This window comes from Desmodus rotundus, chromosome 1, assembly GCF_022682495.2.
Source record: "Desmodus rotundus isolate HL8 chromosome 1, HLdesRot8A.1, whole genome shotgun sequence".
In the NCBI taxonomy this organism is placed as follows: domain Eukaryota; kingdom Metazoa; phylum Chordata; class Mammalia; order Chiroptera; family Phyllostomidae; genus Desmodus; species Desmodus rotundus.
The window spans coordinates 169309673-169337537 of NC_071387.1; the positions used below are offsets into that span (position 1 = coordinate 169309673).

The following is a 27865-nucleotide window of genomic DNA, read 5'->3' on the forward strand; positions in this document are numbered from 1 at the left end:
TAACACTAAGTTCACAGTGTTCTCAAATATTAGCATCTGAGAACAGACTGTAGGGCCCCAGCCCAGAATTTGATTTAGTACCTCTTGGGAAACTTGATAATCTGCATTTCTAACATAGTTCCCAGGTGATGCTGCTGTTACCTGGGACCACACTTGGATGGCTGCTCCTCTGAGGCAGTGGTTCTCACCCTAAACGTGAAGCGACTACCTGGCAAGCACGAAAAACCGCACAAGCCATGTCCACACCAGGAGATTCTGATTAAGCAGAAAGGTCTGGGTTGGATCCCTCAGGATCTTTGCTAGGGTTTTTTTCCCTTCAATTTTTGTCTCTAAAGCTCCACAAATGAAACTAATACATGCCTGCATAAGAAGCCTTAGTCCTAAGAAATATCAATAGTGAAACACTTGTATGCCAATACGCAAGGCAAAGAGTGCCGGACGCCTGTGCCTTGTCACTCTTCCCGACCCTCCACGTTGAGTGTTAAGTAGAATACTCACCCACACACTCTCCCAATGCCTGTAATGATGCCACCTGCGGGGACCTCCTCATTACCATATACCTGGTAACCTGCAAACTGGGATAATTCCAGAAATGGAGACCTAAGAGGAAGAAAGGATGCTGCTTAAATTAATGTTATTTTTTAAAGCATCTTTAAACAGTTACACATGGAAAAAGAAAATATTTTTTTTCTTTAATGGCCCAATGTTTCAACTATGCGTATTGTATATAATAATCTACAAAAAGAATATCTAAAACAAAAATCTTGTGTGAATATATTTGGGATTTATATGGAACAATAGGTACCTATTTTAAAAGATGCTTACAAATGTGCTTATTAATATAGAAAGAGCACAGCACCTAAAACTTAGGTAGCGCTTACCAGTACTATGTGCCAGGCTCTCTTCTAGGACTTGGAGAAACCTAACGCAATCACTCCTAAGAACCACCTCCTCGGGTGTGGTCCTACTATAATCCCCACTGACTGATGAGGACTGAAACTAGAGAGATGTCACTTGTCTGAGTCACCAGTAAGCGACAGAGCTGGGTTTTAATACGCAATCTGGGATCAGGCTTTTCAGCACTGTTTTATTCTAGCTGTTACTTACTTAAATGATCAAGATACAGTAAGTGAGAAAAAAAAGGGGGGTTAGAAAACCCAAATTTAGTATGACTCCATTTTTCCTTTAAAAAGTTGTGCCTAACACACCTATCAATGAAAACGGTCTAGAAGGATATATACTAGGTGTTAGCACGGTTTGTCTCTAGTTGGGTAGTGCGTGCATGTCACAGAAACCACTTCTGGAGTCTTGTTTCCTCCTCTCCACCCCACCTCATGCCCCTAATCCAGTCCTTCAGGAAATGCTGTTGGCTTAACTCTGTCTTGACAACACACCCAGAAGCAGACATTCTCATCATCTCCGCCTCTGCCACCCTAGTCCAGCCACCCTCACGTCTCTCCTGAGTCACTGCAAGAGCCCTCTAGCTGGTCTCAGTGCTCCTACCCTTGCTGCCCACAGCCACTCACAACACAGCCGGCAGAGTAACTCTTTCCAAAACCAGCCAAATAGATCATCGTAGTCTCCTGTTGAAAACCCCATAAAAGCTTCCCATTTCTTTCAGGATAAGGGCCAACATTCTTATCCTAGCCTACAAGATTTTACAGAATTTGATCCCATTTCTACTGCTCTCCCTTTTATATCCTCTACCCCAACCACCTGGCCTCCTGGCTCCGTGAGCGTAACAGCACACCTGGCACATTCCCACCTCAGGGCCTTTGCACCAGCCATTTCCTCTGCCTGCAACACTCTCCCCAGCTATTTACAGGGTTGTCTCTCTTCACTCCTTCAAATCTTTGCTCGGCTGTCACCTACCCTAAACACCTTCTTTAAAACTGCAACTTGACCTTAATCTCCTTTTCCCTTACTCTAGTCTACCTTTCCTCCCCCCTGTGACAGTTACCACCTTCCAACATACTATAAAGTACATGATGTTTGCCATTTATTTTCAGTCTCCTCTGCTGCAAAGTAAACTCCTGGTGGGCAAGGACCTCTGTCTACTTTATTCACTGATGTATCACTAGCACCTAAAACAGTGCCTGACACATAACTGCCTCTCAATAAACATTTGTTGTTGAACCAAAAGATAAGAACCAGAATTTAAAATCATTTCTTTATAAAGCTGTCTAAGAAAGTCCCACGGAACAGAGAACCTGAATTAGCACTGGGGTATATACCAACCCTGGGTCCAACAGACCATCGACTCTTTCTCTGGGTAACAGTTTTCCTCTCGATGTGTGGCGTTCTCTGGCTTTCTCGCTGCCTCCTGTGACAAAAACAGGATTAGGTTAGTTTGAAGGTCTCCATTTAACTTAATGCCAGAAAAACACGTAACACTTAGTCCACCTTTAGAGCTTTTCATTTGAATTTTATTTTATTGATTTAAAAGAGAGAGGGGTGAGCGAGGGGGGGGAGAGAGAGAGATAACCATAGATTCGTTGTTCCACTTATTTATGCTTTCACGGGTTGATGCTTGTATGTGCCCTGACCAGAGACTGAACCTACAACTTTGGCATTATCAGGACAATGTGCCAACCAAGCTACCTGGTCAGGGCTTTTTTTTTTTTTTTTTTTTTTTTTTTTTTAAACATAGAGCTTTTAAAAGTTCAACATATCCTGTGAGAAAAGGCTAATTTTTCAGATCATTCACTGAACAAACTGCCAGTTTTCTGAAGTAAATAATAGGCCTTTAAAAAAGTCAGTCTATCCCTATTACAGTATTATTAACTATAACTATGTAGGGCCTCAGATGGGTACTAGGTATTTTTGGGGAATCACCTCCTAAGTTATATAAACGCCTAAACACTATGCTGTACACCTGAATCTAATATATGTAATGTTGGACGTCAACTGTAATTGAAATTTTTTCATTTAAAAGTAAAAATTAAATATAAACTAAAATCAATCTATCTCTGATTTCGCAGCATATTACACATTTTCTTAATTCACTAGTAAATACTTAAAGAAATGACAGCATTTTCTCTGCAGCTCATGCACAGCAAACACTGCCTCAACTCCACCACACTTATGAAATGCCTACTACAAATACCGAGCACTGTGCCACATGAAATTTGAAATACTCTACCTTCACCTATACCAGGTGAAAAGCACTGTTTTAGAAATGACCTCCGTGCTAGCACAGAGAAACTTATCTGACGGCGCCAAGACGTTTTAGGCTGCCTCCAAATAGGACAGAGTCGCACGCCTTCCTTACACAGCAATGACAAAGTCCCCTTTCGTTAGTTATCTTGACTCAGAGATTGTCTTTGCTGTTTTCTGATGTTGTTCTACACAAAGAAAACAAAAATTATTGAAGAGTCTGCTAAGGCTGCTTGAGGTGAGAGGCGCACCAAGCCTCACCCGGCCAGAGGGTCTGCTGGGCCCCGTGTTCTGGGGATATCAGTAATACGCTTTCAGCAAACCAAGGCAATGGATGGGAAGGATCAAATTGTACTTTAAGGTACTTATTTCCACTGTTTCCCAAGAATTTCATCTTAGTATACTTTTTTGTAATGAAATGTTCAGCTATTTAAGAAAGCTATTTCTTTGTTTCTTTAGGGGAGAAAAAAGTTCATATCTATTTCAAACAAGCTTCCAAGTATAGCCTTATTTTTCAAACCAGGACTCTTTCCTGTATGTAGAAGGATTTTTTTTTTTTCTGAAGAGATGGATATCATATTTTTAAGATTAAATCTGTCTTAAGGTTACAAAGAAAGTAGTATCACACATCCACTCTTTTAAAATGAAAATAATTCTGAGTGGGAAAGATTTAGTTACAAGATAATGTACTTAAGTCAAATCACTTTCCTCCTTTCTCCCAACCAAAGGGAACTCAGAGTTCCCTACTGGGGTGGGCGTAGAGATAGGGGAGGGAGTGGAGGGTGGGGGCAGGGAGTGATGGGTGTGGGGAGGGGATACCAAGGGGCAGAAGAAACTTCTGGGAGGAACATGTTCACTATGCTGAGTGTGGTGATGGTTTCATAATGTATACATGTCAAAACTCAAACTGTACTCTTTAAATTTTGTGGTTCATTGTATGTAAGTTATACCTTTAATAAAGCTGTTTAAAAATAAATAGTAAAAGAAAAATGAATCTGAAGTACAGCAAGGAAAGCCAGGGCTTGGTGAGGGTCTTTGGAGAGTCAGGTGACTTAAGGGCACCCTAAGAGGTTAGCAGGGGAAGGGAAGGCAGGGGCGGATGGGATGACAAAGAGCAGGGAAAAATGTTTTAGTACTTATCACATCATTCTTTCTTAATTCTGCACCTTGGAACAGCCAGTGAATTCTGGTTTCACTAAGAAAAACAGAAAGAGGGCTCTCCTGACACAGATTCTCAGATCACAGAATTAAGCTCCTCTGGCGTTTAAACTGGCCTTGGATATATGGACCACAGATATCATGAAACAGCATGTCAGTTTTCCAAGGATTATTCTTAAATATTCTGTTAATTACCTCTTTCCCACATAATGTGAGCCAGAAAAGCCTGTTTCCTCCTCTCTCATTTACCACATTGCATCACTTCTAAGACATACATTTTGTTTACATTTAAGATCCCTGAAACTAGGAGGCACTTTACAATTTATAGCGTGTTTCTTTTGCCGTCACCAGGGGGCGATCACAACACAGCTCTCAGCCTCTGCCTTCACAGTGTGATGCTGTAACTGAAATAAAAATCTTTAAGAAGCAACAGTTCAACAACTGATGAATTTGAATTTCTGCTTTTCCCTGAACAGTGGTTATATGAGCAGAAAAACTAACAAAGTAATAGGAAAAAAAATATCTGCATTCACAGTCTTGAAAAGTCAAAAGCTTAATGCTACTAGTTTTTCCTAAAGCCAGTAACTATAAAGCGACATCTTAATCAAAAGTGTGAAAAATAGTATAAATGGAGCCACTTCAAAATGGAGTCAGAGCTGCCATCTCAGACAAACTGCTGTGCATATCTTATCCCTCTAACCTTTGGCATCTTAAAACTGGGCAAGATTACCTGTGTGCTGGGCCTAAAGCAGCACCGTGTTCCGAACAACTATTTGCAAAGCTATCAGGAAAGCAGGCACGACTACGGGACTGAAAATGAGACATTCTTTAGACTTACCATCACTACGTTAGCTTACCTGTAGAAGTTCCTTCCTTAGCTTATGAACACCCATAAAAATTCCTCCATTTCCTATTCATGTCATTATTCCCTTTAACTTTCTCACAAGTACCCCGGTTGTCACGTCCTAACTGGAACAATGGGTTTTGAGCTGAATCGGTGCTTCCAGAATAGCTATTCTTTTGGATCTCAAATAAATGCTTGTTGCCTCTTACTTTGGCCTTTTATTTTTAGGTTAACAACTGAAAAATAAAGGAGTGTTTACCTAGTCTTATTTTCTGAGCTCGTTCATGGAGTTGATTTACTAGTGCTTTCATCTGTTCGTAGTTTTCCTAAAACAGAAACAAAGAGAGTAATATCAGAAAGCAATCACCTTCCTTGCCAAAATATGGGTTAAGAAAAATGTCACGTGCCAACCTCACGTGGCCTCCACACTGGGCCGCCAGGTCCACAGAGTTCCCATGCTAGGCCGTTCCACTGTATGGGAAGATTAACTCCCGCCCGTAGCTTCGCTCAAGCTCTTCACGACCACCATCCCACTCCGATCCATCTGTCCAAACCGTACCCCCTTTTAAAGCCTACGGCGTGTTCCATCTCAAAGCCAACATCATTCTGGCCACGCCTACTCATTTCAATGTCTTTCCTTCTTAAACATCTACTAAACTTAATTGATCTCTGTTCGTTTTTCCATTTTAAGAACTATACGCCACATGTTCCTTAATTTTTAAGAATTAGAATGACATCTTATTTTTTTCTGTCCTGTCTGTAACTATTCTGAGCAAAGTCTAATCAATGCAGAAATACTTGATAACTGACAAATGGCCCTTAGAAACAGAGCCAAGGGGAAGAAGCGGATCCTATTTTATGTGTAAAAAGAAATAAAACTCTGTTTGCATATGTTTAGAATTTTTCTAGAGTAATATATGAGAACATATAAATAGTGAGAAGTGGAAAAAGAGCAGAGGGACTAACTTTTCACCCTTGTTTTTAGGTTTTGTTGGACCAGCACATTACTTTAAAACAGTATTAGCTAATTATTTTTGAAAATTCAGTTTATCCTGCTAACATTTTGTTCTCCATAATGTGATGAACATATCTAGTGATTTAATTCCCTTTATGTGATACAGGGCTAAGCAGCTATCCAGCTGTTCAAAATTAGATGAATTTACAGTCTTTATGATACAGCTCCATTAGCCCCTATTTTCAGCGGCTCTGACAGTCCCTCCCATGAGGTCATGGAACAATCCTACTTTGACTGGCTAATTCCCGGGCAAGTGCATACAGTCATCGCGACACACTCGACAGCGCTACAAAAGGAAGGCACAGACAGGTTGCACCGTAGCAAATTAAAGAGAGGGGGGTTTCACTAACACGTTCAGCAACACTGGTGTGGTTTGTTGTCATTGTTGTTAACTTTCTTTCGTGGAAATTATCAAACACATAGAAAAGCAAAAGTCTAGTGTAATGAAATGGACCCAGTGCACTCTGACAATTATCCATATATAGCCAAAAATTGTTTCCTGTATAGCTGCCACCCGAATTATTTGAAGAAAATCCTAGACATAACATCTGATCTGTATCTATAAATCTCCAAGAGATAAGGACCACTATTGTGTCTCGATAATCTGTCAATATCCTCAAATATCCAATTAGTGAAGACATTGTCCCGTCAGATATTTGTTTTTTACAGTTTATTTGAATAGGATCCCATGGGAGGTCTACCTACCCACGATTAGCTGATATATTCCTTAAGTCGTTTCAAAAATATAAGTTCTACCATCTCTTTTGTCCTGAAATGCTCTGTCTGTCCCACAGATTTTTCCATGGGACAAACAGAACATTTCAAGACACCAAACACGTGCTAAATGCATCCCCAGTGTTCTTTAGCAAATTCCTCCCTTGTACATCATCCAGAGGCTTGTGGGATTCTGGTGTGCCTTCAGTGTTTTATCCTTTCTCCCCGCCCCCACCTCCCTCCAGCCTCCTACCTGCCAGTCTCCTGCCAGCTTTGCACACCACAGGCACCAAAGCTCAGAACAGTTCAGAGACGTACAGAGAAAACAGGCAAGGCTCTATTCAAAGTGTGCATAAATCCCAGGGTACAGTCACTGCAGCCAGTGATGTTGCCCAATGTAGAAGAGCAGCAATCAAAGCTAAAGCTGGTTATGCAAGAAATCTTTCCCCAGGCTAAGCTAGACTCCCACTAAAAAAAAGAAAACCATCACTGCCAAGCCTTCCTGAAGCACACAGTGCTGGGAGAACTGAGAGCAGACAGTATGTGATGCTGGTCTAACGCGAGCAACTACGAAAATTAGGCAGGGAGAAACTGGATTGCGGGCTGGGGCCCTAGGTACCATCTCCGCCCAAAGCACAGCTTTATCATTTGTTCCCTTTTTTATGGGATTTTGGCATCAAAGTTTACCACTTGTAGCTGGAGGTGTCAGGAGATACGAGTGCACCCAAATGAACTCTTCTAACATCCAACGCAAGAACACCCCCGCACGCCCCATGCTCTCTGTCACATGCAGCAGACAGTGTGTACCCACGGCCATGCTGCCCCTCAGCCTTGACGATGGAATCCCAATTTGACTCAAGGTGACAACAAGCCCAGCTGGAAAAGTAACATATCCTGGCCTTCTTACATAGACAGGTGTGGCTCTGTCACTAAATTCTTACCAATGAAATAAATACAAGCAGAAAGTATGACTTCTAGAAAGGCTCCTTAGAAAGAGGACAAGCAGATGAGGGTGTTCTTTTGGAACTCCGACATAACAGTTGGAGCTTAAGCAACAATCTCAGACCATGAAGTAAACTGCATTACTTGTTCAAAATTCTTCCTTCCCTTCCATCCTCGCCAAGGTCCACTGTGAGATTATACTTCCCCAACCCACAGTCCACGAGTCTGTCCATAGTTACTTGCTTTATTCAGTGGAATGTGGGCAAATGTGACAGTGTACCAACTGCAAGCAGAGGCCTTGAGAGTGCCAAAGTGCTTCCACACCCTCCTCTTCTGCACTGGCCTTCCATTACGAGAAGAGCAGTGGCCACTGCCCCTTCAGTCAGGGCCCTGGAATAAGAAACAATTAGAGCAGACCTGAATCGCATGCACTGCTTAGACCAGAACTGCTGCATCCAACCCACAGACCCAAGACCAAAAAAAAAGGACCTTGTTATTTTAGACATTGAGATCTTGGGATTGTTTGCTATATAGCAATACTGAAACAAAAGCTGGCTAAATACGTACCATGAGATGACCTTGAGGAGGGGAGGAAAAGGGTTTATTCCAGGCATTGATCTAAGCAATCGCTAACTGTACTGAAAAGCCTACAAGATACCCACAATTATTAATGCTATTATACAGTTGAGCTCACTGAGGAACAAAGAGGCTAGGAATATATCCGCAAATCTCTCAGCCAACAAGTAGAATAGCTAGGATTTAAACCAGGGATCACTAGCTCCAGAGCCCTGCTCTTAAACCAACACGCTGTAAGTGCCTCTTCTGCCCACTGATAGGGCCACTGTTAACACTGGAGTGTATTTCCCTCCTGGTTTTTTCCTCCCCTGTGGAAATACATTGTTAGTTTTTAACATACATGAAATACAGACCAGTGCTGTTTCCACCACACCACAGCTCTTCCCTATCCTAATTACTGGTGTGTAGACTGGACTGGCACTTAAAACATTTTACAGAGAAAGAAGTTACATTCTCAAGCCCACATTCCCTAACCCCTAGAGCTAACAGCCACTGTCAAGAAAATAGGCCCAGACCTGATGTCAAAAATGTGGCAGCCCAGGAAGCTCCAGGCCCTCATTCTTCAACAGAGACATTACAAAATAACAAAAAACTGGCTAAAATAACCCTAAAGGAGCTCTGGAAAAACAGTCAAAGGCCTACAGGAACCAAGAGAAAACCAGCCAGGAAGCAGGCATATTCAAACTGGTAGGAAACCATATATTCAAAATGGTAGGAAACCCATCCTCCACAATGCTGCCACGGATGATTCCACTGTGTCCATGGGATCAGGTCACTTCTCTACTTCCATGTCTTAGCACAGAGCTTATGAAATGAATCTAAATGTGTCTTCTGCACGCAAGTCCTCACTTCATTCCTCTGCCCCCTGAATTCCACACCCTAGCCGTGACTGCAAGTCCTCACACTCACTATACATTTTCACAAGTTTGTACCCAGGTTCTAGGAACTCCCTGAGTTTCTACAGCCTGGCCTCTCGTCCTCTACTCTGAGCCTGGCCAGCTCTCCCCCAGCCACCAACATCCAACAGTCATTCTTTCCTATATGCAGCTTTTTGTAACCACCTTTTCAAGCTTTAGACACCACTTATCATAATGCATTCTAGTTACCTTTTTTGTCCATCTTCCCCACTAAATTATAATCCCACCCCCACATATCTGTACCAAAAACCTAAAACTGTGCCTAACGTTTCTGAATTAAACATTCTCTCCTGACCCCAGGAAACCTAAAGACTTTGGGAAGCCTCTCATTGGATATTGTTTGTCTCACCCGGCTGGTTTTCTTTCAATTTCCTTGTTTTCCCAAAGGCACGAATTCTTTAAAGTGTCTTCTCTGAAAGTCATCCACACAATTTAAATGTTACCTGTATAAGCTTTGAAACCATGGGACAGACTGAAATTTTCCAGCTCTGTGATTTTAGAAGCTGCAAGTTGTTTCTCTGACGTTGTAATAGCTCCCAGTTCCAAGAAAAGCCATTCGAAGATACTATGGGATAGGATATTTCCTATTAACATGACCAACTATTTTAACTACAGTCTGAGAAACACAACTTCCAAGGTGGTCGTCCTGGGCCAGTGGTTCCCAAACCTGGTTGCTGCCACGCCCCCCAGAACTTCATTAACCACGTAAACACCAGGACCCCACCCCAGACACCCAAAAGGTCCAGAGTGAGGCTTAAAACAGCTGTACATATTCGACGAGCTCCCAACTGACAATGCTAAGCCAGGGTTTGAGAACCAGTGATTTCAAAGATACAAAAAACAGTGACAATGCTCAAAGTAAACTAAAATGTATCTGATTTGGATTTTTTTTTTTTTTCCAATCTTCAAGACCTCTTAGTGCGTCCCAGAATCATGTCTCGGGCTCAAGAGAAAAGAATAGCAGCTGTTAAAGTGTGTCCACCTGCTTCCCAGTCCAGCCAGCACCTAGCTCCGCAGGCCCGGCACTGGCGGACGGGTCGAAGAGGAAATCACGGACTCCGCCCGGGAGCTCCCAGGCCGATCACCCAACCTACCTGGTAGATGGCCGAGCTCCAGTCCGGCTGCGTGCCCAGCGTGGCCACCGAGTCCCCGTGATAGGCGCGCAGCCCTGGGGCAGCAGCGCGGGCGCACCGCCAAGGGGCTAACCTCAGGGTGGCCCACATGGCAGCGGGCACAGAGCGAGAGAGGATCACGAGAGAGCTGCGGGCCTGGAACCGGCGCGGTTTCCTTTCGCTTCCCCGCTTCGCCTCACGGCTCAGCTCGAGTTCTTGCAGCCCCAAAGAGCCTGAAACTGCCCGGAGTCTCAGACCTGCCCTGGCACGTGCCTGAGCACGTCGCCTGCGATTGGTAGGCCCTACGCACCACGCCCCCCAGACATCCAATAGGGGATAGAGGAGCGGCCCTGCGAGACCATGTCCTATCGCGATCCCAGGAGCCCTGCGAGTCTGGGGCAGAGCTATCCTTTTGTGGCCATCTGCTTCCGCAGGCGCTGAGTTTAGTGATCTCTCATTAAATTCGTTGGACTCGGACTGTTTATTTTCTATTGTGTTTTCCTTATCCTCTGCTAATGAAAAGGACATTTCAAGGCTTGAAAAAGCTCATTTTTCTTTGTGAGCTGGAAACAGAAGGGACATTAAGCTGCCCTAAGGAAACGCTTTAAAGGATACATTTATTCCTTCAGCAAAAAATTTCAATGACTTCTGTGTCAGATGCTCTACTGGCACTGGGGACACAGTGCGGAACAAAATGCATTCTTTTATAACGTGGGAAGATCATAAACAAGTAAGCAAAAATAAAAATTCTAATAGTGATAAATTGCTACTTGGATGTACTATTGGGTTGGCCAAAAAAAATGTTTTTTTCTGTAAGATGGCTGTAGTAGCGTTTAGTTATCTTTAAGTTCATTCGAAACAATTTTGTTAGATTGTATTGTGACAGCTTTCATATCCATGGTCATTTAAAAAAACTGATCAAAATTGAATTTTCGTGTAGCCATTTTAATATTGAAGGTGGAAGAAAATAAGTGATATTTTCAGCATATTATGCTTTATTATTTCAAGAAAGGTAAAAATGCAACTGAAATGCAAAAAACAAAAAAAAAGATTTGTGCAGTGTATGGAGGAGGAGCTGTGACTGATTGAACGTTTCAGAAGTGGTTTGCAAAGTTTCGTGCTGGAAATTTCTCACTGGATGATGCTCCATGTGGGGTCAACCAGTTGAAGTTGATTGCGATCAAATGGAGACATTAGTTGAGATCAATCAACATTATATGGTGGGAGAGGGCTCACATATTCAAAATATCCAAATCAATAAATTTATTGGTGAAAATGAAAAATGTATCTTTTATTTTATGGAAAAAATTATCAGGTTGACTTTTTCGCCAACCCAAAACAATTTAATGTACTTTTAAAACTTTGCCTATAAAAAATCTAGGCTTCTTCACAATCCCTGGCCCACTGCACAATGAAGAAAAAATTATGTAATCCATTTAAGTCTTTGATACAATTTTTGTATACAGTATTAGATAAGGGTTCAACTTCATTCTTTTGTATTGGATATCGAATTTCCTTAACACCATTGTTGAAATAACTGTCATTTCCCCCCATTGAATAGTCTTGGCTCTCCTATCAATCATTTGACCATACTGGGTTTTACATTCTATTGCATTGGCCTATGTGTCTGTCTTTATGCCGGTACCACACAGTTGTGATTACTGTAGATACGTAGTAAGTTTTGAAATAAGTGTGTGTGTTCCTGCTTTGTTCTTCTTTTTTGCTTTTTCTTCTGTTAGGGGTCCCTTGAGATTCCATATTAATGTTAGGATCAGTTTTTCTACTTTGGCAGAAAATATCAGGATTTTGATAATAATTGCATTAAATCTATTGATTGCATTGGGTAGTACTGACATCTTAATCTTGTCTTCTAATCTGTGAACAAGGGATGTGTTTCCATTTGTTTATGTCTTGATTTCTTTCAGCAATGTTTTGTGGTTTTCATTGTGCACAAGGCTTTCATGTCTGTGGTTAATTCCTATTTTATTCTTTTTGTATTTTACTCTTTTAGAATGCTGTTGTAAATGGAATTGTTTTTTTGATTTTCTTTTCAGCTTGTTAGTGTATAGAAATGCAACTGATTTTTGTGTGTTGACTTTCTATCTTGCTACTTTACTGAATTCATTTATTAGTTCTAACAGATCTTTTTGTGGGGAATCTTTAGGGTTTTCTACAGATATCATCTTCGAACAGAGATAATTTTTCTTCTTCCTTTCCAATTTTGATGCCATTTATTTCTTATTTTCCATAATTGCTCTGCCTAGAACTTCCAGTACTATATTAAACAGAAGTAGTAAAAGTGGACATTCTTAACTTGTTCCTGATGAAGAACATTTCCCACAGGTAAGGAAATGAGTTTCATACTTAAAAGGCCCATGAAGTGCCCAACAGCATGAATGTGGGGACAGGAAATGGGCAGGCTTACACCAAGTCTCATTATTGTGCAGAATACCAGGATCAAAAAATATGTAAATAGGCAAGCCACAAACTTAAGCGTTAAGAAATGAAATGCTACTTATTTTGGTTAACATCAATACTATGTATTATGGATTATAAATAATTTTGAGATGACTTAAATTATACTGTAGAACATGCAAATACTGTAGAATATGCCATTTTATATAGGGACTTGAGCATCCTCAGATTTTGGTACCCACGGTGGGGTCCTGGAAACAATCCCCACTAATACCAAGGGATGACTGTACTGTATTTTTATGGAAGGAAGAAAGTAAGAATAAGCTGCATGTGAAAAACTACTTGTTTTAGTTAACATTAAGAAAGGACACAACAAAAATAGTATAAAATAACATTTATTTACATAATTTATATCTGTAGAACATAACTGCTTTCTTTAAAACAAGAAAATTTACAAGTGACATATTGCTTTTTTGTCAAAGACTTCTTCAAGCAAGATAGTATGTATACATTGTCACTTCTATTTCAAATAATATAGTGGTAAATAGTGGATATTTATATTTTTATCTGTGCCTCAAACAGTTACCAACAAATTAGGCTCTTAAACTGTAATGTTAACCATTTGCTAAGATGTAAGTGTTCAGGAGGAAAGTCAAGAAAAAACAAAGGCTTTTAATTATATCTCCTTTAAGATTCATAAAATACAAATTTTTCCCAACATCATCTTTACATGAATAGATTAAATACAGGTGTGAACAAGTCCTTCCACCTTAAAAGGTAAATAAATACACTGATTAAGCTTCTCTTTCTCCAAGATTAGTTTTAAGGATATAATAGTAGGGTAATTTAGCTGGGTGACTTTGCTAATAAAATAAATGCCCCCAAAATAAAATTATTTTACATTAAGAAGTTACAATTCTCATAAAATTAATTCACTGTAGGTGCACAAGAAACCAACATTAACGAAGTTAAAACATAAGTATTATACAAGAGATAAAATAATAGTTTAATTGTGGGAACCTAACACCCAAATCAACATTAATCAAATGAAAGCAACCTTTCCAGAATGAGTTGTTTAAAAATTTATAAAAACAGGGCATTAAAATAGCAATGTGATTTACTAGCATGATTCTTGTGAGCACATGAAATAAATAAATGCATGCCTATAGAGAATTTTCACTCAGATTTATAGATCCACTTTTATCGCAAAAAAAGTTAAATTTCACTAAAAGAAAATGAACAAGTGCTCTAATATCAATTCTTTTAATAAATTAGGATTACTGTTGTACTTCCTCCTGAGCCATATCCTATTTTCCTAATGAACCTGAAATTTTTCCACTATTTTTTTTCAATATACAAACACAATTATCTAGACATTAAAAATATCTTCCCTTTGAAATACTGATCATTCCATAATGCAATCAATAGTTTTGTTAGGCACAACTACAACTTCAATGACAAATATCTCATAGATAAAGACGTCAGCACCTTAAGGTAAGAAATGTACTGTCTCACGTAGAGGGTCAAACTACAAGCGCCAGCCAGCCACACCCATCATTTAAGTATTGTCTGTGGCTGTTTTCAACTGAAATGGCAGAAGTGAGTAGTTGCCACAGAGGTCATCCGGCCCATAAACTGAAAAATATTTTGCAAAAAGTGTTTCTGACTCCCAACTAAATGTATTAATATTATCAACTGAGGATAAACCTGCTCTTTGAGAAATTTAATTTGAGCCACACCAAAATTTGCTTGGGTGAATAACAGATTACATATGTAAATTACAAAAGCAAAAACAACTCAAATTCATAATAACTGAATTAATAGTCTTATTGTTATCTTACTTTCTGTTTTAACATCATAATTATGTTCTTTACTTAAAAGCCTAAGTGTTCCTTAAGCAGAATTTGATGGGGGGGGGGGGGGGGAGAACTATCAAGAAACTGGTTTTTAAAAAAAAGGAGTGTGTGTGTGTGTGTGTGTGTGTAATGGAGACTGGTTTTGTATGAAAAGTTTCCTCATCAACGAAGGTAAGGGATTTTTTCCCCATACAAATCCTGAGATTATCCAAGAAATAAGAAAAAACCAAAATATTCACAGTACAAAGTCAATATACTAAATCTATGAGAAAAATGTATTCAAAACATATACACTATCCAAATACTTTTAGTTATATCACTTTCAATAGCTTTAAAATTAAAGAGGGAAAGGAGACAAACGAAACTATTATTGCCTTCTTTACCCATATTCTGGAGGGTGAAAATAATTAAAACTGAATATTCTTTTAAATAAAAAATTTAAAAATAAATAAGCTTTTTGATGTTTCATCTTTATAAATAAATTTAAATACTAGTTCTTCAATTAGGACTAATGTTAACATGAATTAGAAAAATACATATTTTTCAGTCAGTCAAATAGCTGATAATAGAAAAGTTTTCAACAATTTACTTTCATATGCTTAGAGGCAAGTGAAAACACCTTAATCACCCAAAGAAAATTCCAAACAAACAAAACAAAAAAAAACCCTTCACAAAAGTAGTCTGCTAAATGTTAAATACAAATCCACCTCCAAATATGTAAGCACTGTGATTTATACAGACATTTATCCACTCACGACATTCCAAAATATCCATGTGTTTTCAGTACAGGAAAAGTCAAAATGTAAACAAGAGTTGCTATTTCTGAGAAAGCAATCTTAAATACTTGGTATTTCCAAAATGCTGAATTAATCAGAATGAATGGAACCTCAGCAATGCTTCCCACTGATCATATAAAAAACTTAAAATCAAGCTCATTAAATAGTCAAAATCAATATAAAGAAAAACAGACATGATGCCTTTTTCTAAATACAGTTCTGTTGATATAATTGACTCTGGAAATTCTAGACTTAAAAACAACAATGAAACTTTCATTCTGTTTTATCCACTTCAATAAAGATATCACCAAAGAAATACTCAGAGACTGTGGATGGCTCTTCTTCAAGTGCCTGATTTTGGACACTTTTACATTCTTCTTTCGGTAAGGAACAATCAGAAGAAACCTAAAAAGGTAATAAAAATAAGTACGCAATACAACGTTTATTATTGGTAGTGGTAGTCTAAATTGATATGTTTGAAAAGCCATATAGGATAAATATTAAGAGCTTTATGTTCAAACTCACTTCTATGGTATTATATTAAGGAAATAATCCTAAACATAGAGTTTTTTGAGTAAGATAATCTTTGTAGCATTAGTTATAAAAAAATTGGAATCAACAAACAAACAACACTAGGCATGATTAGCTTAATTGTAGTGTATCCCTGATCCATTACATTACCCTAACTTCCATGAAAAAAAAATAACATAATAGAAAAAATATTTAGTGTATAATGAAAACATTTTAATAACCAGTATCAAAATAGACCCCTGAAACATAACAGTACCCAAAGGAATCATCACAAATAAAAGCAGTCCTATCAAAAATTACCATATCTATAAATCTGTAAGAAATTAAGACAGCACAGTATTGGCACAGAAAAAGACACATATATCAATTAAACAGAAGACCAGAAATATCCCCAAAACATGGATGGAAATATAGTATCTGATAAAAATAATGCTTCCAAAAAGAAAATGAGAAAAAATGGGTTATTTTTTTTTTTTTTAAAGATTTGTTTTTAGAGAGGGGAAGGGTGGGAGAAAGAGAGGGAGAAAAACATCAATGTGTGGTTGCCTCTCACGTGCCCCCCACTGGGAACCTGGCCTGCTACCCAGGCATGTGCCCTAGACTGGGAATCGAACCAGTGACCCTTTAGTTCACAGGCCAGCATTCAATCCAATGAGCTACACCAGCCAGGGCAGGTTATTCAATGCATGATGGTGGACAACTGTATAACCATCTCAGAATTAAAAATAATAGGCCTATATCTCACCAAAATAAAGTCTACCTGGATCAAAAGCTTTAACTGTGAAAACATTTTTTAAAAAGTCTACTATAATATACCATGGTAAAACTTTTAGAACCCTGGAGTGAGGGAGAGGGAATGTCTTTTTAAATGACAGGAAATCAGAAGCCATAAGTTATTGAGAAATTCACCTATGTGAAAATAAAAAACGTCTGCATGGGAAAAGCCACCATACACAAAAGCAAAAAACAAATGGCATATAGGGATAAAAAGTACCTGCAACCTGTATCACAAAGGGTTTTCCTTAATACAGTAAGAACTTCTACATATCAGTACGAAAAAGACCATTAGCCCAACTCTTTATAAAAAAGTCAAATGGTATGAACAGATGGTTCACAGAAAAAACATAAATGAGCCCTGGCTAATGTGGCTCAGCAGACTGAGCATCAGCCTGCAAACTACAAGGTCACAGGATCAGTTCCCGTTGAGGACTTGTGCCTGGGTTGCAGGCAGGTCCCCAGTTGAGGGTGTGTGAAAGGCAATCGATCCATCTCTCACGTTTCTCTCCGTCTTAAAAAAAAAAAAAAGAAAAGAAAGAAAAGAAAAATAATAAGTGACTCAAATGCAGAGAGAGATGTTCAACCTCACTCATACATGCTCATTAAATCTATAAACAATGATAAAAGTAAAAACAAAAGAAAAAGTGTTAATATGTCAATATGAGGAAAAGGCCCTCTCATTTACTGCTGGTAAGAACAGCAATCTAAGCCCTGGCTGGGTAGCTCAGTTGGAGTCACCCTCATATACCAAGGATGCGGGTTCAATCCCCAATCAGGGCATGTACAAGCATCAACCAATGAATGCATAAATAAGTGGAACAACAAATAATATTTCAATAAAAGTTAAAAATTAGGACTTCCAGGCAAGATGGAGGCGTAGGTAGATATACTTTGCCTATTCACACAACCAAAACAAGGACAACAAATTTAAAAACAAAACAATCAGAAGTACCAGAAAATCAAACTGTAAGGAAGTCCAGCAACCAAGGAGTTAAAACAAACATTCATCCAGACCAGTAGGAGGAGCTGAGATGGGTAGCTGGGGCAGAGAGGACATGTGGCAAGGCAGCAGCTGGCGAACCTACATTCGCATGCAGATAAACCGGGAGGAACAATTGGGGAGCCAGACAAACCCTGCAACCCAGAGTTCCAGTGCAGGGAAATGAAGTCTCAAAACCTCTGAATGTAAAAATGTGGGAATTGTGGCAGCAGGAGCAACTCCCAGCCTCATAGGAAAGTTCATTGGAAAAACCCACAGGGTCCTAGGACACACAACCCCCCACCCCCGCCCCCAGGCAATCAGCACCAGAAGGGCCCAATTTGCTTGTGCGTAGCGGAGGAAGTGAGTGAAAGCCACCAAGAGCTGAGCAAGTGGCACTGTTCCCTCTGGGACCCAGTCCCCACATACAGCACCACAACACTGTGACGTGGGTTGCCCTGCACTGGCAAATACCTAAGACCACCCCTTACTGTGCGATGAGACAAAAAATATGGCCCAAATGAAAGAACAAATACAAGCTCCAAAAATAGAACTACGTGATGAAGAGATAACCAACCTATCAGATGCAGAGTTCAAAACACTGGTAATCAGAATGCTCACAGAAATGGTTGAGTATGGTTGCAAAACAGAGGCAAAAGTGAAGGCTATGCAAAGTAAAATAGAGGAAAATATACAGGGAACCAACAGTGAAAGGAAGGAAACTGGAACTCAAATCAACAATTTGGACCAGAAGGAAGAAAGAAACATTCAACCAGAAGAGAATGAAGAAAGAGGAGGAGAGGCTTAGGAACCTCTGGGACAACTTTAAATATTCCAATATCTGAATTGCAGGGGTGCCAGAAGGAGAAGAGGAAGAGCAAGAAATTGAAACTTATTTGAAAAAATAATGTAAACTTCCCCAATATGACAAAGGAAATAGACTTCCAGGAAGTCTGGGAAGCTCAGAGAGTCCCAAAGAAGGAATACACCAAGGCACATCATAATTACATTAGCCAGGATTAAAGATAAGGAGAGAATCTTAAAAGTAGCAAGAGAAAAGGAGACAGTTACTTACAAAGGAGTGCCCATAAGATTATCAGCTGATTTCTCAAAAGAAACCTTACAGGCAAGAAGGGGCTGGAAAGAAGTATTCCAAGTCATGAAAGGCAAGCACCTACAACCAAGATGACTCTACCCAGCAAAGCTATCATTTAGAATGGAAGGGCAGAGAAAAGTGCTTCCCAAATAAGGTCAAGTTAAAGGAGTTCATCATTGCCAAGCCCTTATTATATGAAATGTTGAAGAAACTTATCCAAGAAAAAGAAGATCAAAACTATGAACAGTAAAATGACAACAAACTCACAATTCTCAACAACTGAACCTAAAAAAAAACAAAAAAAACCCTAAGCAAACAGCCTAAGGAACAGAATCACAGAAATGGAGATCATATGGAGGGTTATCAGTGGGGAGGGGGAGAGGGGAGAATGGGGGAAAATGTACAGGGTATAAGAAGCATAATTGGTAGGGAGAAAATAAACAGGGGAAGGTTAAGAATAGTATAGGAAATGGAGAAGCCAAAGAACTTATATGTACAACCCATGGACATGAACTAAAGGGGAGAATGCTTGTGGGAGAGAGGGTACAAAGCAGAGGGGAATAAAGGAGAGAAAAAAAAATGGGACAGCTATAATAGCATAATCAATAAAAATAAAATCAATAAAAATAATAAAATAGCAATTTGTAAATAACATTTAGATTCTTTCCTCTCAGTACATATCAAATATACCTCACATTATATACCAAAGTCAATAACCATGACTACAATTAATTTTAAAACTGAAAATTTTATACCTCTGGATAAAAATTCCCTAATCATAAAAGCAATTTAAAAAATTGCAAAGAAAAAAGTAATGGATTTGACTAAACACTTAAAACTTATGTATATTTTTAAAAACATTAAAAAAACTTAAAAGTAAATAAACTTAGAAAAACCACTTACAGCAAAGAGCTGGAAGGTACATGGTACTTTACACACATAAAAATCTCACACAACCACAGAAAAATTACGACTAAAATATAGAACAACCATCACTCAGAACACCCAGAAATCGAGCTAAATGGAAGTCCTACAAATACAGAATTAAGAAAGAAATCACCTTGAGACTGGTAGGAGGGGCAGAGATGCCGAATGGGCCGGTCACACATCCATGTGTAGCAGATAAAAACTGAGAGGGGTATCTCAGGAGCAAGGGGTCCAATTGCCACACCAGGCCCCCCAGTCCAGAGTTCCAGTGCCAGGAAGATAAGTTCCCAAAACTTCTGGCTGTAAAACCAGTGGGGATTGAAGCTAAGTAAGAAAGAAACTGCTGTAGTCCCACCCAGACAGTTCCTCTTAAAAAGCCTGCGCAGAGACTGACTCGAACTCACTCCCTCTAAGCTCCAGTGCCAGTGGGTAAAAGATTGAAAGGCACCTCAGACATACGGGGAGGAACTGAATTATGCGGGGTGGCACCAAACAGAATACAGGCAGTGACTGACCTTGGATGTGCCAAAGGCAATCAAGGCTCAACTACAACAGGAAGGTATACATGGCCTACATGGTGGGTGCACCTTGAGTACCCAGCCTGGGTAATATGGGAGGCTGTGCCAATGAACCCTAAGGACATCTACCACATTAGGCCACTCTATCAAGCCTGGAAGACATAGCAGCTCTACCTTATGCACAGAAACAAACACAGGGAGGCTACCAAAATGAGGAGACAAAGAAACCTGGCCCAAATGAGAATGGAATAAAACCTCAGAAAAAAAGCTAAACAAAATGGAGACAAACAATCTACCACATGCAGAGTTCAAAATAACAGCTATAAGGGTGCTCAATGAACTTAGTGAGGACCTCAATAGCATAACAAAGATCTAGTCAGAAATGAAGGTTACTCTAATTGAAATAAAGAACAATTTACAGGGAAACTACAGCAGCCACAGCAGCTTCCTTTTGAATATAAGGAAGGAAAAAATAATCAGAACAGCAAGAAGAAAAAGGAATTTTTAAAGAATATGAAGCTAGTGTAAGAAGTCTCTGGGACAACTTCAAGCATTCTAACATTCACATCATAGGGGTGCCAGAAGAAGAGAGAAAGCAGGAAACAGAAAACCTATTTGAAAAGATAGTGACAGAAAACTTCCCTAACTTGGTGAAGGAAATAGAAATACAAGTCCAGGAAGTGCAAGAGTCCCAAACAAGATAAACCCAAAGAGGCCTACACCAAGACGCATCATAATTAAAATGCCAAAGGTTAAAGACAAAGAAAATCTTAAAAGCAGCAAGAGAAAAGAAGTTAGTCACCTACAGGGGAGTTCCCATAAGATAGTCAGCTGATTTCTCTAAAGAAACTTTACAGGCTAGAAGGGATTGGCAAGAAATACTCAAAGTCATGAAAAGCAGGGACTAACAATCAAGATTACTCTACCAGCAAAGCTGTCATTTAGAATTGAAGGACAAATAAATAGGTTCTCAGACAGGAAAAAGCTAAAGGAGTTCATCACCATGAAGCCAGTATTATTTGAAATGTTAAAGAGTCTTCTTTAAGAATAAAGAGATAAAAAATATGAACAATAAAATGGCAATAAATATGTATCTATCAACAATTGAATCTAAAAAACAAAATAAATGAACAAGCAGAACAGAAACAGAATCATAGATACAGAGACCGTTTTGATGGTTGCCAGATAGAAAGGGGGTCAGGGAAATGGGAGAAAAATGTGAAGGGATTATGAAGTACAAATTAGTATTACAGAATAGTCATGGGAATGTAAAGGACAGCACAGGGAATATAGTAGCCATAGAACATATATACATGACTCATGGACATGGACAATAGTATGGGGACTGCCTGAGGGAGTGAGGGGCAGGCTGGGTGGAAAGGGCCAAAGGGGGAAAAATTAGGAAAACTGTAATAGCATAAACAATAAAATATGATTTAAAAAAATAAAAAATTTTAAAAATCTCCTGGCTGTTGTGGCTCAGTGGATTGAGTGCCAACCTGCAAACCAAAGGGTCACAGGTTCAATTCCCAGTCAGGGCACATGCCTGTGTTACCAGCCAGATCCCCAGTGGGGGGTGCTCGAGAGGCAACCACACATTGTCGTTTCTCTCCCTCTCTTTCTCTCTCTCTTCCCCACTCTCTGCAAATAAATAAATAAGTAAAATCTTTTTAAAAAATTTGTCAAATCTCACACAAATTGGTAAGAAAACACTTAGATTCCAGAAGCTATAAATTAGCAAGATAGAACAAAAAAAGAAGACAATAAAATATTTAGTAAATACATGGAAAAAACCAAGTCACTGGTAACTAAAGAAATGCAAGTTAAACAAATGAAATGAAATGTGCTCCCCACCATTATATTAAATTTAAAAAATCATTTTGAAGAGTTATTATCTGATGCTGGCAAGAATGTGAATAAACTGGCACTGGAACACTGCTGGTAATTACAGCACTGTTCTCCAAAGTAATTTGGCAAGGATAAACACTCAGAAAATCTTGGTCTCCGAAGACAATTCTGAGAAATAGCACAAAATATTTTTTAAATATTAAAGATATTTTTTACAAAAGTACTCCTTCCTTTGAGTCTCATGCTACCCATTAGAGGTCACCAGCCTTTGCTAAGATTCTAAGTACCCAATATTCTTCTGAAATCTTTGCTACAGCTTCACTGATTGTTCTATCCCAGCACTTCCCATATGTACAGCTTTGGAATGCATGGAAATAGAACATGCAAATAAATTCTCATTTACTGTTCCTTGAATTCTTATGGGTATTAGGACATTTCTCTGAAAGCAAATAAAATGCAAGCACTGCTTCGTTTTGTTTCCACTGATCAGAAGAATCTTTGCTTTAAAGAAATGGCAATTGTCTATTTATGGCTAGTTCAATGGCTCTATACTAAACTAGCTGTAACTTCTAATTCAACACCATATCTTCTTCCAATACAGTGGTGCAAGGGGTGGGTATGATGTGGAGGAGATGGGACAGGATTTGCTCTGCAATAATTTCTGATATCCAAATGATAATAACAATTACGTTATTCCTAGTTGAATCTGATATCGAACCATTGTATATGAACAATAATAAGCAGATATCACATACCTGAGCTGCTGAACTGCCAATATTCTCAGGCTGAGTATTATCAACACTTGGAGATGAAGGCCGATCAGAGGATTCTTGAATTTTTTTCTGGCTTTCACTGACTGGTGGTTTGGATCTTTTCAAATTCTTTCTTGATACAGGTATAAGAGGTTTTAGGCGTTTCTTACTATGAACCTGAATAGGTGCATCTGACTCCAAACTATTCTTTGAACATATTAAAGACAAAAATCCCAGGGGTCTTCTACCAGGTCTAGAAATGCAAATATAAAGGTATTTTAAAAATATCCAGGAAGACATATTCTTAATACCAACTTCTTTCCATTAATCCTAAAATGGCATATATGATAACCACAGTGGTATCAGCACATCTACTCAGTACTGAGACCACTATGCCTTGACATATATTTGTGACAAAGGTCAATGCTTACTGTACAGCAGTACTTCTCAAGCTTAAAAGTGGATACAGATCATCTGGGGATCTTATTAAAATGAAAATTCTGAGTGAGTTAGTGTAGGTGGAGCCTGAGTTCTATATTTATTTCTAACACGTTGTCAAGTGATGTCCATGCTGCTGGTCCCAGGACCAGACTTTGAAAAGCCAGGCTCTAGAGCAGAGGTCAACAAACTATGGCCCACAGGCCAAATGCAGTTCACCACCTGATTCTATAAACAGGTTTCACTGGAACAGCCACTCATCTGTTTAAAAAACATTACTTATGCACTACAAATTCAGGGTTAAGTAGTTGTAACAAAGACTATGGGCCACAAAGTCTAAAATATATACTACATTATGTTCACCAAAATATTTGCTGACCCTCAGCTGATTTTAACCCAAAACCCCATGATGCCTCCTCCCTCATTCTACATTCAGCACATCTCTAAGACCAGAAATACTGATTCTCAACTATTTTTAACGCAAAACTCCATGATCCTCCCTCATTCTATCTTGAGCACCAGACCATCTCTAAGACCAGAAAGGCTATTGCTGAGCTTTACTTTCTGTAGTTTACATTACAAAAATAATAGATTCATTAAATATTCCTTTTTAAGCTACACATGTCCTTCCCCTCCACCTTTTCTTTAATGGAAGTTAGTGTATACCCTCCCCTCTTCAACTCATTAACACCGTGTTAATAATTTTAATACTGCTGACAAGTCAGTAAGTATCCATAATCCAGAAGGCTTGCTTCTAGAGTATGAGGAAAATAATATGTGAAAAGCTAGCTTTGGGCTTAAATTCAGTACTCTCATAGGGAGAAAGCTGTGGTTCACCTCTTTGGTATGCCACAAGGGAGAAAAATGGACGTGTTATTTGGGGCCTCAATAAGACAACATCCAGAGCTACTTCTGATGCTAGCCCTATGTCTCAGGCATCTACATCCGCACTAGCAGCTGCTGTATGACACTGTAAGTAACAATCAAAATAATAACCATGGACAATCTGGAAAACAAAGTACACAACACTAAACTCTAAAGATTTTCTATCTAAAAAGTCTAAGTTTAGGCACTTAAAAGTGAAGCTCTTGTTACATGGAATGCGTATTTATCTCAAACAGTCCTACAAAAGTGTTTGACATTACCGTATTTCCTTCCCTTAACCGACAGAGGGTTATTTTCTAAAACACCATCCTTAGTATTGGATTTAGTCAAATATAAATACATACATATTTATACTTATATTTATCCTGAGAGAGAAATGCAGAATGAGAAATATGAGATTTTCTCATGATACCTGGATAGTGGGGTTTTTGAAGTTGGTGTGAGGCCATCCACTTGTTCAGACTTAGAAGCTGTACAAGTTCTTTCTTCCTTATCAGACACAATCATCATATCCTGAGGTAACTGAGGTGTATTCTTTTCTATATGTGTATCCATTATTTTATCAAGAGGTCTAGATCCTATACTCTGAAAAGTTGGTTCAAGTTTCTCTTTCTGAGGTTCTGGAGTTATATGTGTGCTTTCTGAAATAGGAAAGATATCTTGTCCCTTGTAAGACTTCCCTTAAAAAAAAAAGAAAAGAAATGGTAAGAACACATATTAAAATTAATATACCCAATTGAATTACAAAATTTGAAGGGAAAAAAACCCATGATATTCTATTATAAGCATGCCCTAATAAGAGTAGGCTGAATTATAAATTAGTGGAGTTACCTGGATGCTTAAGAATAATATAACTAGTTAAAAGCTAAAGTAACAGCTTCTGCATTCAGGTACATAAGTCATACCAATATATTTTCACCTAGAAAATATTTCTCCACAAATATTTCTTGTACTAACAAAGTGATCACTTTCTAATCTGAAGGTATAGCTCAGGACCTATGAACACTCCTTTAAATACAGGTTTCTAATTTCTAAAATGCAGTTGTCGCCCTTTTTCAGAAATCCTGTAGATACATAATTTTCTATTAATTACAAGAAGAAAGAATTTAATGGCTACCAAAGTGCCAAATCAAAAATCTTAGCAAGGAAGAAAAACTTCTAATAATAAGTGAGCAAGACTCTGCTTAATCCTAAATTTGAACAAGATGCATCAAAAATTATCAGGGGTTCTTAGGAAGATGTAATTGCAATAAAACTTATTTCACTCACCTGTTTCCTCAAAAACATTTGTTAATTCCTTTGAACATACCTGTTTTAAGAAAATTTACAAAAAAATTAAAAATCTATCAAATGATATTAAATTTTATTTCATTTTTTCTTTTTTCAGTAAAGAAAACATGTATCTCCCAGAAAGCTCTAGAGTCAGGCATGTCTTATGGGAATTCTACCAAATATTTATTGAAAAGACATTTTTATTGTTATTTAAATTGTTCCAGAACACAATAAAAGAGGGAAAGCTTCCAAATACCTCTTATAAATCAAGCATAATATTGATACCAACTAACCCTTTTCACATCAGTGCAAAAATATCAAATGAAATATTACACATAATTCAACAGTATATCAAAAGATCAATAACACATCATAATCAAGTGGAATTTGTTTCAGGAATGCAAAGATGATTCAATATTATGAAATCTATTAATATAATTCAACAGATATGAAAAGAAAATGATATAGCTTCTTTTTGCACGAACTGTCCAATAACATTCTTTTTTAAAAAACTTGAAATTGAATAAACAGACTTGTTAAAAAAGATTTTATTTATCTTTAGAGAGGGAAAGGGAGGAAGAGAGGGAGAGAAACACCGATTAATTGCCTCTCATATGCCCCTAACCTGGGACCCAGGCATGTGCCCTGACCGGAGAATTGAACCAGCGACCTTAAGGTTTTCATTACAATGCCCAACCCACTGAGCCACGCCGGTCAGGGTAAATAGAGAGACATTTTCTTTTTTTTTTTTTAATTTTTTATTATTTACTTATTTTTAGAGAGAGGAAAAGGGAGGGAGAGAGAGAGGGAGAGAAACATCAATGTGTGGTTGCTTCTCACGCATCCCCTACTGGGGACTTGGCCCGCAACCCAGGCCATGTGTCCCAGACTGGGAATCAGACCAGGGACATTTTGGTTCGCAGGCCGGCACTCATTCCACTGAGCCACACCAGCCAGGGCGAGAAACATTTTCTTAAAACCCTAAAATGCAGCTATGGCAAACCAAAAGCCAGCAGCATCCCACTTTTTAAACACTGTAAGTATTCCTATTGAAGTCATGAATTTTTTTTAGAAGTCTAATATCAAAAATATTTTCAGATATTTTCTGAGTTATATTAGTCAATATAATAGAAAATGGAAGGGAATTAAAGGTATAAAAAGTAGAAGAGAAGAATTAAAGTTATATTTGCTTATGATATCATTGTTTACTTAGACAACCCAAGAGAATCAAGGGAAAAATTACTGCTTACTATGAGAGGAATTCAGTAAGCTCTTTAGGCAGAGAAGAACTCAATGATTATAGCAACAAAAATAAAATAAAATTCTTAGGAAAACCTAGTAAAAAATGTACTAGATTTATGTGAAGAAGAGCTCAAAGTACCACTGAGACACCAAGTTTTTGGATGGGAAGATTCAATATCACAATTATGCCATCAATTTTCCCTATGTTAATCTGTCAAGTAATTATTATTCTTATATTCTTCTTATTCTTGTATTCTTATTGGTATACAAGTACCAATAGGATTGTTTTTAAAGTTCTGAACAAGCTAATTCCAAAACTGATATGAACTTTAGAACAAGTAAGCAACTAGGAGAAACTTGAAAAGAGAAGAATACTCGTATGGGCTGCAGGGGGGTAGGGGATGGGGAGACTATCCCTTTTAGATATTTAAGCACTTAAAGCTACAATCATTAAAATAGTGTGATACTGGCCCTGGCCGGGTGGCTAAGTTGGTTAAACTGTCACCACAATGTGCCAAGCTTGTAGGTTTGATCCCCAGTCAGGGCACATACAAGAAGCAATCAATGAATGCATGAATAAGTGAAACAACAAATTAATGTTTCTCTCTCTTTCTCCCCTTCCTCCCCCCAACTAAAATCAGTAAGTTTTTTAAAATTTTTTTAAAAGGCAGGGTGATACTATCCCAAGAACAAATAGGTGAATCAATGTAGAAGAAAAAAAAGTTCAAGAATATACCCAAATACATATGGGAATTTAGTATCTGATAAAAGTGGAATGTTAAATAAGTGGAGAAAAATATTAATTATTCAATAAATGGTGCTGGAACAACTAATAGGCACCTGGGGAAAATTAAGTTGTTCCACTCTTCCTACCACCAAAATAAATTCTAAACAAATCAATAATGTTACCTAGAAGAATTTCTATTAAATCTCAAGGTAGATTTTCAATGTATAACATTATCACTGGGAGCCATTACATACAAAGACTGATAAATTTAATAACAAAAAACAAAAAATGTTCATATGTCTATATGAAAGCGGTAATTGTGCATTATAGAATTCAAAATTATAACTTTCACTTTTATCAGCAATTTTATTGTTAAAATGTGAAAACAAGGT

The 27865-nt window shown here is 38.3% G+C and overlaps 2 protein-coding genes across 7 annotated transcripts in view; both read right to left on the reverse strand.

Moving 5' to 3' along the window:
* The window catches only part of MCCC2 (methylcrotonyl-CoA carboxylase subunit 2), a 54624-nt gene extending 43925 nt beyond the window's left edge, over positions 1-10699 (reverse strand). For both annotated transcript variants that reach the window (XM_024578643.4, XM_024578642.4), the window contains exons 1-4: positions 10417-10699; positions 5418-5484; positions 2239-2323; positions 499-600 (exon numbers count right to left, since the gene is read on the reverse strand). In XM_024578643.4, the coding sequence (XP_024434411.1) occupies positions 499-600; positions 2239-2323; positions 5418-5484; positions 10417-10545 (383 nt within the window). In that variant the 5' untranslated portion in view covers positions 10546-10699. The remainder of the gene's footprint in view (positions 1-498; positions 601-2238; positions 2324-5417; positions 5485-10416) is intronic.
* Positions 10700-13228: 2529 nt separating this feature from the next.
* The window catches only part of BDP1 (BDP1 general transcription factor IIIB subunit), a 92804-nt gene continuing 78167 nt past the window's right edge, over positions 13229-27865 (reverse strand). For all 5 annotated transcript variants that reach the window (XM_045186241.2, XM_045186239.2, XM_045186240.2 and 2 more), the window contains 4 exons: positions 25502-25541; positions 24645-24912; positions 22913-23162; positions 13229-15886 (listed from right to left, as the gene is read on the reverse strand). In XM_045186241.2, the coding sequence (XP_045042176.2) occupies positions 15755-15886; positions 22913-23162; positions 24645-24912; positions 25502-25541 (690 nt within the window). In that variant the 3' untranslated portion in view covers positions 13229-15754. The remainder of the gene's footprint in view (positions 15887-22912; positions 23163-24644; positions 24913-25501; positions 25542-27865) is intronic.